Source organism: Cherax quadricarinatus, chromosome 80 (assembly GCF_038502225.1).
Source record: "Cherax quadricarinatus isolate ZL_2023a chromosome 80, ASM3850222v1, whole genome shotgun sequence".
Lineage (NCBI taxonomy): Eukaryota > Metazoa > Arthropoda > Malacostraca > Decapoda > Parastacidae > Cherax > Cherax quadricarinatus.
In genome coordinates this window covers 9,874,392-9,884,984 of record NC_091371.1, presented here as the reverse complement: position 1 = coordinate 9,884,984, position 10,593 = coordinate 9,874,392, and the positions used below count along the sequence as shown (strand labels likewise).

Genomic DNA, 10,593 nt, shown 5'->3' with positions numbered 1-10,593 from the left:
TCTTATATCCCTCGTACACATTCTTATATCCCTTGTACACATGCTTATATCCCTCGTACACATTCTTATATCCCTCGTACACATTCTTATATCCCTTGTACAGATGCTTATATCCCTCGTACACATGCTTATATCCCTCGTACACATTCTTACATCAGATACACTGGATACTTGTCACTTCAGTACTTTATGTAGGTATACTTCTAATAAATTATTAGTGTTTCTAATACCTTACCTGATAACGATACTTATACCTCAGATATAAAGATGCTCATACCTGATACAGATATTCACACATCTAATACCTGATACATATATTCACACATCTGATACCTGATACATATATTCACACGTCTAATGCCTGATACAAATATTTACAAATCAAATACCTGATAGACGTATTTATACCTCTTAACACCTGTTACAGATACTCTCTGCTTAAGTGACTTGTTAGACAGATACTCCTCTGATACCCTACCTGATAGCTACTTATACCCATAAGATCTTACCTGATACACTGATACTTCAGATGCCTTACCTGATACACTCGTACCTCTAATATCATAACTAATACCTAACCTTGAAACGTCTTACCTCCAATCTTTACAAAGTACCTTATACATATATTCCACTAGCTGCACCCTTATACCTTAAACGCAAGCCTTATTCTTCTAATCCCTTACGTAACACCTTATAACTGCCATTCTCGCAGTATAGTTGTCATTCCTAATAGTTCATGTTAACACACCATGTCTCTAAGTCCCTTGCATATCTCATGGCAGACGGACGCTTATATTCTTGTGTGATGCCTTGTAGCATACCTGACGTATTTTAGCCCTCATGCGATGCCTTATAACTTAGCATTCCTGGTTCTAATCCCTCGCCACACACACACACACACACACACACACACACACACACACACACACACACACACACACACACACATACACATACACATACACATACACACGCACGCACGCATGTACTACAGGCCTAATGTCTAATCGACATGTGCCTAGGACAGAATGGTAACTAAGACACACACACAGGAGCTATGAATCGACCCCAGCACCCACATATGAATATACACATACCATCCACGTCATACTTATAATCCCTCACTTGTTGGGTCATACCCAGTGTTCATGCCTGATGACAAGGCTGTGTACCATGCTAGTGATGGTGTAGGTATAAGGGATCCTGGTACCTCATCTTTATGACAAGGCCGTGTGTATCATGCTAATGTGATGGTGCAGGTACCAAAGACCCTGGTACCTCACAGCTTCGTACCCTTACACTCTTGGGCTTCTGCTTGTAGCTTTTCCGGTATGAGGGTGAAAGTGATAGGGAAGCCATCATCAGTACGCTGGTTTACTGTTGGCACAGACCTGATCCAGGGCGGGCAACTGTACACATTACATTCCCGTTACCTACAGTATATAATCCCGTTACCTACAGTATATAATCCCGTTACCTACAGTATATAATCCCGTTACCTACAGTATATAATCCCGTTACCTACAGTATATAATCCCGTTACCTACAGTATATAATCCCGTTACCTACAGTATATAATCCCGTTACCTACAGTATATAATCCCGTTACCTACAGTGTATAATCCCGTTACCTACAGTATATAATCCCGTTACCTACAGTATATAATCTTGACTCGCGAAATCGTAATAACACGATTGCAAACAAACCACGGAACGGGTGGCGTTTGAACCCAGGGTGAGTTCTGAAACTCCAGTGTGTAAGCCACTGGCCCAGCTGGCTACAATAAGAGTCATTCAACTAGGTATATTTATACACCATAGGGAGGTTAGCATGGGCCACCACCGTGACCACATTCAAGTTTTTACAGATGAATTTCTCGCCAGCGTGGCTGTCTAATCATTCTTGTTAAGACCACCACCTTCCTTTTAAGACAAAATTTAGACACCAAAGTCTTCTTGCGTTGAGGTATTTGTTCCAAGGATTATTGCTTAGGGATCCCAGTCTGTGACCAGGTTTCCTGGTGGATATCTGATCGTTCCAAGGATTGTTGCCTAGGGATCCCAGTCTGTGACCAGGTTTCCTGGTGGATATCTGATCGTTCCAAGGATTATTGCCTAGGGATCCCAGTCTGTGACCAGGTTTCCTGGTGGATATCTGATCGTTCCAAGGATTATTGCCTAGGGATCCCAGTCTGTGACCAGGTTTCCTGGTGGATATCTGATCGTTCCAAGGATTATTGCCTAGGGATCCCAGTCTGTGACCAGGTTTCCTGGTGGATATCTGATCGTTCCAAGGATTGTTGCCTAGGGATCCCAGTCTGTGACCAGGTTTCCTGGTGGATATCTGATCGTTCCAAGGATTATTGCCTAGGGATCCCAGTCTGTGACCAGGTTTCCTGGTGGATATCTGATCGTTCCAAGGATTATTGCCTAGGGATCCCAGTCTGTGACCAGGTTTCCTGGTGGATATCTGATCGTTCCAAGGATTATTGCCTAGGGATCCCAGTCTGTGACCAGGTTTCCTGGTGGATATCTGATGGGCCATACTGGTAGTCCCAGCAGCTTGCAATACACCTCACTAGATAGGAGTCAGTTTGTGGAATAACTTCCAACACACTTTTATAGACTACCTACCTACCTGGAGTCTACCTGGAGGGTATTCCGGGGATCAACCCCCCGCGGCCCGGTCCATGACCAAGCCTCCTAGTGGATCAGGGTCTCATCAACGAGGCTGTTACTGCTGGCTATGAATTTATGAAATAATTTCCTATTATATACACAGAGATAGTAAGTAAACTCCTTAAATCCTCCATGATTATTTAGTGTACATTTTTTACCTTTATTTTCTGTTAAGACTATTTTGTACCTTAAATCGGGATTCATGATCCGTTTAGCAGCTATTTCAGTGTGCAGATTTAAAATTAGTCCCTAAATTATGATATACTTGCATGCAATTCAAGGAGCACAGTTTTGGTTTGAGGTGTTCAGTCATGCGAGTGAATGTGCACAGTGAATGTTCTCTGCACATTCTCCAGGTCTGCAATTTCGCCACACTTAAACGAGGCTGTTAGTGTACAGTAATACTGCTGTCTAGAGACAAGCGCCTTTACAATTAATATAATTGACTTTATATTTGGTGTTTGGAAAGTTGTTATTCAACAGATAATTTTTCTCGAAATTGTGATTATAATTTTGCTCTTAAACGTAACATCTTCCACCTTGATTAGTATTATCATCAACACTGGGGAGAGCTACACCCGTAGGGGTTATGCAGCACCAGTGAGGAAGGTGGGTGGAAGGCATTCAAGGCTGAATTCAGGGGATTGGAGTGCAGATCCAATTCCCTAGATCAAGAGGTCATGCGGTTTGTTGATGCTGGTGAATGGCACTTGTTCCGAGGAATTGCAACTTCCATCTTCCTCGGATCAAACCTGATTACCTGCCATTTCCCAGGTGCAGTATGATCTGAAGGTTTGGTGCTTCTCTATCCTTTATTTATATTCCAATTCCGATTTCATTTTCTATACTGAACGTCGATTTTTGTTTGTTTTGTATAAGTATATACCAAAATATTGTATAAATAGGGTAGTTATTGCATTTTCGTAATTTATGAAATGTATTATCGTTGTTATTAATAATTATTTATTAGTAGTAGTAGCAGTAATAGTAGTAGTAGTAGTAGTAGCAGGAGCAGGAGCAGCAGCAGCAGCAGTAGTAGTATTTACGCCAGGTTGATCTTGGTTGCCGTAACATGTGATATTAATACTACTACTAACACTAGATGACCTAACATTAATCAGCATCAGTATTACATGACCTGACATACAATAATAGGAAAAATCTTAATGGCCAGCTTGCTAGTAATAGGAAGGAGCCTCCTTGGAGATGACCAGCTTGCTGGTAATAGAAAGGAGCATCCTTGGAGATGACCAGCTTGCTGGTAATAGGAAGGAGCATCCTTGGAGATGACCAGCTTGCTGGTAATAGGAAGGAGCATCCTTGGAGATGACCAACTTGCTGGTAATAGGAAGGAGCATCCTTGGAGATGACCAGCTTGCTGGTAATAGGAAGGAGCATCCTTGGAGATAATAGGAAGGAGCATCCTTGGAGATGACCAGCTTGCTGGTAATAGGAAGGAGCATCCTTGGAGATGACCAGCTTGCTGGTAATAGGAAGGAGCATCCTTGGAGATGACCAGCTTGCTGGTAATAGGAAGGAGCATCCTTGGAGATGACCAGCTTGCTGGTAATAGGAAGGAGTAGCCTTGAAAATTACCAAGTTATTACGATGGAGGAGCAGGCTGCCGCCTCCAGCCCCAGGGGTTCTTAATGACATCGTAATTACATATCTAATACGCCGCCTGATTTGCATACCGTCCAGACACGTTATTACGTTAGATGGAGGGAGAGAGGGAGGGCAGGCATAACAGCAGCAGCAGCGACAACAATAACAGCAACAAAAAACCAGCAACAACACACATCAGCAGCTGCAGCAGCAACAACAGCAACCATCAACAACAGAGGTAACAGCAGCTGCTGCAGGAACAGCAGATCCCGGAAGACTGCGTCCTCCACCACTACCACCACCAACACCACCGCCACAGCCATAAACACCACTTCATGTCATGCATTATTCATGTCAAAAAAATCCAAATATTTAAATTGATAGCGGTGATGGTCACTTATAGTAAAGGTTCAAAGATGGCGGGGAGGCGGTAGTGGCCGCTGCTGCTGCTGTTGTTGTTGTTGGCTTCCCTGTTTATATTCCAGTACTTCAATTATTCCATTGCAGAACAGGTGAAAATTCTCTAAATCGTCATATTATTTGATTTGGACCTCTAAAGCAGCGCTGTATAGCCCTTGTGGCTTAGCGCTTCTTTTTGATTATAATAATAATTGGACCTCTAAAGAGATTGTTTACATCATCTTGAAGGTTCGCCGAGTCCTCGATGGAGGTCATTTCATGTATTAACAGTGTAAAGAATTATAACGCTATCATTAGCATCTTTGTTTGTATCAAACAGGAGGACGAGAAAGTACTGCACATTGTTAATATATATTACTCAAGAAATCGTAATGACACGATTGAAAATAAACCATACCCCCGGCCGGGATTGAACCCGCGGGTTCAATCCCGGCCGGGGGTATGGTTTATTTGCAATCGTGTCATTACGATTTCTTGAGTCATGTTGACGGCAGTGAAGGGACTTGAGCTAGAGTTCGTCACGGCCACGCTAGCTGGAGATTCGTCTGTAAAAACTTGCATTTGTGGTCACAGAGGTGCCTGTGCTAACTTTCCTATGGTGTAGAAATATACCTAGTTGGATGAATCTTATTGTGGCTAGCTGGTCTAGTGGCTAACGCGACGGGCTGGAGTTTTGAGACTCTGTGACCGCGGGTTCAATCCCGGCCGGGGGTATGGTTTGATATATATTCTATGAAAAACACTCGCCGCGATTTGTTGGGTTCTGGTTGTGGAGTTCATGCAGGAATGAATTTCAAAAAGATTTTAATCGGGTTTTTTTAACGCCATTATGTTTTGTACTAGATCACTATTGTTTATGAATATAAGATCAAGGCTTAGGACTTTTTTTCCAATCTTGAAAGTTCAATTATTTGATGACTTAAGGCGAATTTGTCAGTCTTGATAGTGAGTTTGTTTCTATATATTCATCTGGAACTTTCTCTGTTGTCACAGTGCTTTCTTCATTCTTCCATTTTAGGTGTCCCACATTTAAATTACCAAGCAAGATGTGGAAGAAAGGGGCATACTGCCGATAAGTATAAAAACTGACAGGGTACAACACAGGCTTGTATTTTATTGTGTACAGCTTATCAAGTGATGACTTGATGAGGCGCTACACAGAGCGAAAGTCTGATCTAATTTCAGCTTGTTCCGCAACTTGTATCTTGGTCTTCAATCAAACTATCCACCGGGAGACCTGGTCTGGGACCAGGAGCGCAGGCGAGAGATATATATCATAATCTACACCTGGAAGATTCTGGAGGGACTGGTCCCTAATATGCACACAGCAATCACTCCATACGAAAGCAAAAGACTTGGCAGGCGATGCAACATACCCCCAGTGAAAAGTAGGGACGTCATTGGTACGCTAAGAGAAAACGCAATAAGTGTCGGGGGCCCAAGACTGTTCAACAGCCTCCCACCAGTAATAAGGGGCATTACCGGTAGACCCCTGGTTGTCTTCAAGAGGGAGCTAGACACATACCTAAAGACGGTGCCGGATCAGCCGGGCTGTGGTTCGTACGTTGGATTGCGTGCGGCCAGCAGTAACAGCCTCGTTGATCAGGCCCTGATCCACCGGGAGGCCTGGTCGTGGACCGGGCCGCGGGGGCGTTGATCCCCGGAATGCCCTCCAGGTAGACTCCACGTAGGTAGGCCGTGGGGGCGTTGACTTGTGTAACCGATTCCAGGTGAGATGTAGTTTGGGACCCAACAGGAACATTATACATCGTTAAAATTGCATTCCACAACTATATAACAGCAGTAGTCAATTCTTTAAAGAGTCGTACTTTCCCATATCCTTACAAAAGCGCATCACAACCTCAGTCCTCTCCACACACTTCTCAACTGCGATCTCTGCCCACTTGAAGTGCCTGAGAGGATCGGCACTTATCCTTACAGCTTCACAGCATCTTACAGAAGCGCACTATAGCCGCAGTACACCTAATAGCAGACCACAACAGCCTCCTACCCCTTCAGCAGCGCACCACAGCCTCAGTACCTCATTATAACCCTCCAAACAACTCTACAACCCCTGCTCTCCCCTCCCTCTGAACTCGTCTGCCAGAGCGTCCGTCCTGGCCGAAACTCATCACTAATTCAAGCCTCAATTTTCTTCGATGGACGGGCGTGGGAAACAGAGGGATGGGCAGGCGTAGGCGTGGGGAGGAAGAAGCTGCTGTGAAGGCGTACATTGTACTACAGGAAGACGTGGGATGCTTTAGAAAGACAAGATAATTATTTTATCAAACTACAGTGAATGACCAATACCTGTTTAGTACCTTGGTACATATAATAATAACTTATGATGCAAATAGATATTCCGTATTGTGTGTCTGTTATCTATATAACATTAATATTTAAAAAATTATTTTCAATGCGTGCACCCATCAAGGAAGGTTCCTTGATGTTGGTGAGGGGCTCTTGATTTAGGGAATTGGATCTGTGCTCCAGTTTCCCAAATTAAGCCTGAATGCCTTCCACATCCCCCCCCCCCCAGGCGCTGTATAATCCTCTGGGTTTAGCGCTTCCCCCTTGATTATAATAATAATTCAATGCGTACAGTTTATAGAATATTACACAGTTGTGCAGCTGCAATAGAAACAAATGTAAACATTGGCAAATAATTGAAAATTAATCTAGAATAACGCAAGTTAGGGCAAGAACTATCGTTGCCTAACACACATCAGACAATGTTTTCCATGTGATGGATGTTAGGTAAGTATTATTATACATCAGACAATGTTTTCCATGTGATGGATGTTAGGTAAGCATTATTATACATCAGACAATGTTTTCCATGTGATGGATGTTAGGTAAGTATTATTATGTCACACCCATAACGAAGGAAAACTATTATTCAGGCCACTAGTGAGGTGAAGTAGAGAGATGTGGATAGGGATGCACGAGAAGTTGGATAAATCTGGACAGCGAGGACACAGTAGGATGGTGTGGGAGGAGGACTGATCGGATCGATAATAGGCAGGTGTGACCCACAGTAGGTTATTTCCTGTGAACTGGTGTAGCTTAGACGTGGCACTAAGGTGGTAGTTATGGTGTTCTGAGGGTGAAGGTGACAGTGTGTTCTGATAGTGAAGGTGACACTTACTGTGTTCTGAGAGTGAAGGCGGCACTGTTCTGAGAGTGAAGGTGACACTGTTCTGAGAGTGAAGGTGACACTGTTCTGAGAGTGAAGGTGACACTGTGTTCTAAGAGTGAAGGTGGCACTGTGCTGAGAGTGAAGGTGACACTGTTCTGAGAGTGAAGGTGACACTGTTCTGTGAGTAAAGATGACACTGTGTTCTGAGAGTGAAGGCGGCACTATGCTGAGAGTGAAGGTGACACTGTGTTCTAAGAGTGAAGGTGGCACTGTGCTGAGAGTGAAGGTGACACTTGCTGTGTTCTGAGAGTGAAGGTGACACTTGCTGTGTTCTGAGAGTGAAGGCGGCACTATGCTGAGAGTGAAGGTGACACTGTGTTCTGAGAGTGAAGGTGACACTGTGCTCTGAGAGTGAAGGCGGCACTATGCTGAGAGTGAAGGTGACACTGTGTTCTGAGAGTGAAGGTGACACTTACTGTGTTCTGAGAGTGAAGGTGACACTTACTGTGTTCTGAGAGTGAAGGTGACACTTACCGTGTTCTGAGAGTGAAGGTGACACTTACTGTGTTCTGAGTGAAGGTGACACTGTGTTCTGAGAGTGAAGGTGACACTTACTGTGTTCTGAGAGTGAAGGTGACACTGTGTTCTGAGAGTGAAGGTGACACTTACTGTGTTCTGAGAGTGAAGGTGACACTGTGTTCTGAGAGTGAAGGTGACACTGTGTTCTGAGAGTGAAGGTGACACTGTGTTCTGAGAGTGAAGGTCACACTGTGTTCTGAGAGTGAAGGTGACACTGTGTTCTGAGAGTGAAGGTGACACTGTGTTCTGAGAGTGAAGGTGACACTGTGTTCTGAGAGTGAAGGTGGCACTGTGCTGAGAGTGAAGGTGACACTGTGTTCTGAGAGTGAAGGTGACACTTACTGTGTTCTGAGAGTGAAGGTGACACTTACTGTGTTCTGAGAGTGAAGGTGACACTTACTGTGTTCTGAGAGTGAAGGTGACACTTTCTGTGTTCTGAGAGTGAAGGTGACACTTACTGTGTTCTGAGAGTGAAGGTGACACTTACTGTGTTCTGAGAGTGAAGGTGACACTTACTGTGTTCTGAGAGTGAAGGTGACACTTACTGTGTTCTGAGAGTGAAGGTGACACTTACTGTGTTCTGAGAGTGAAGGTGACACTTACTGTGTTCTGAGAGTGAAGGTGACACTGTGTTCTGAGAGTGAAGGTGACACTGTGTTCTGAGAGTGAAGGTGACACTTACTGTGTTCTGAGAGTGAAGGTGACACTTACTGTGTTCTGAGAGTGAAGGTGACACTTACTGTGTTCTGAGAGTGAAGGTGACACTTACTGTGTTCTGAGAGTGAAGGTGACACTTACTGTGTTCTGAGAGTGAAGGTGACACTTACTGTGTTCTGAGAGTGAAGGTGACACTTACTGTGTTCTGAGAGTGAAGGCGGCACTGGTGATAGAAGAAGGTAGTTTCAGACCCTTGATAATCTCTTGCCAGAGTTTCTTGTTAATAACATCGACCAGACCACCACGAGCCACCACAAGGTTGTAGAGTTCGTAGAGGTCCAGGACCTGCTTGGCCATGATGGGCAACCGGTTGATGGGCGTACCTGATGGGCAGGAGAGAGTGGGGTTAGTGCTGCTTGATCCTGATGGGCAGGACAGTGTAGTGTAAAGGCTCTTGGTTATAATTGCACCTGATGGGCGGGAGAGAGTGGGGGTTGGTGGTGTCCTGCTGTGATAGTGTATCTGATGGGCGGGAAAGAGTGTTACTGATGGACATCAGAAACAAACCAGCATCACAAACTGAGGTGCCACCACCACCATCACTGGGGTGCCATCTCTGAGGTGCCACCACCATCACTAGGGTACCACCATCACTGGGGTGCCACCACCACCATCACTGGGGTGCCATCTCTGAGGTGCCACCACCACCGTCACTGGGGTGCCATCTCTGAGGTGCCACCACCATCACTAGGGTACCACCATCACTGAGGTGCCACCACCATCACTGGGGTGCCAACTTGTGTGGGTCATCAAACGTGCTACGAGTGACAAATGAAGTGCCGGTGATGCCGGAGCGTCACTGTTATTAATGGACTAACAACAATTAGTGCCGCTGGCAATATGGACTAGCTGGGGGGTGGTGGGTAGCAGGCGGCAGGAATGATGGCGGGCAAAGGCAGTAGTTGCTGAGGCAATATCAATCCAGCTCCGCCGTCTGTGTGAATAATTACTGTAGGCCTGCCATGGAAAGCCAGTAAATACAACCTCCCTCACTTACCAACATGTAGACGCAGGCCAGTATAGCATTTAAATTACTGGAAATGCCTCAGAGTCCTGGAATGGAGGACATAATACGGGGAAAAGTACGACGGCCTGGCCCCAGATCTGCACATTGCCTTAACATACTGGAAAAAGATAACTGAAGGGACAAGTGTAAAAGGCTTACAGAAGAAACTTGACAATTACCTCCACCAAATGCCAGATCAACCAGGCTGTGAGCAGCGCTGTATAGTCCTTGTGGCTTAGCGCTTCTTTTTTATTATAATAATAATAACCAGGCTGTGATGGATGCGTGGGCCAGCGGCCATCCTGTTTGACCAGGCAAGCTCTAGACAAGTCTGATCCAGGGCCGGGCTGCTGGAGTAGGAAGTCTCGAAACCAATCAAAGGTATATGATAGGTTTCAATGCTCTAAGTAGTGTGCCTAAGTTGATGAATGACAACAGTTGTCATGTT

The 10,593-nt window shown here is 44.8% G+C and overlaps 1 protein-coding gene across 3 annotated transcripts in view; it reads right to left on the bottom strand.

The window, feature by feature from the left end:
* The window catches only part of LOC128702320 (AT-rich interactive domain-containing protein 3B-like), a 221,708-nt gene that overhangs the window by 31,284 nt on the left and 179,831 nt on the right, over nt 1–10,593 (bottom strand). For all 3 annotated transcript variants that reach the window (XM_053796512.2, XM_053796513.2, XM_053796514.2), the window contains one exon: nt 9,279–9,462. In XM_053796512.2, the coding sequence (XP_053652487.1) occupies nt 9,279–9,462 (184 nt within the window). The remainder of the gene's footprint in view (nt 1–9,278; nt 9,463–10,593) is intronic.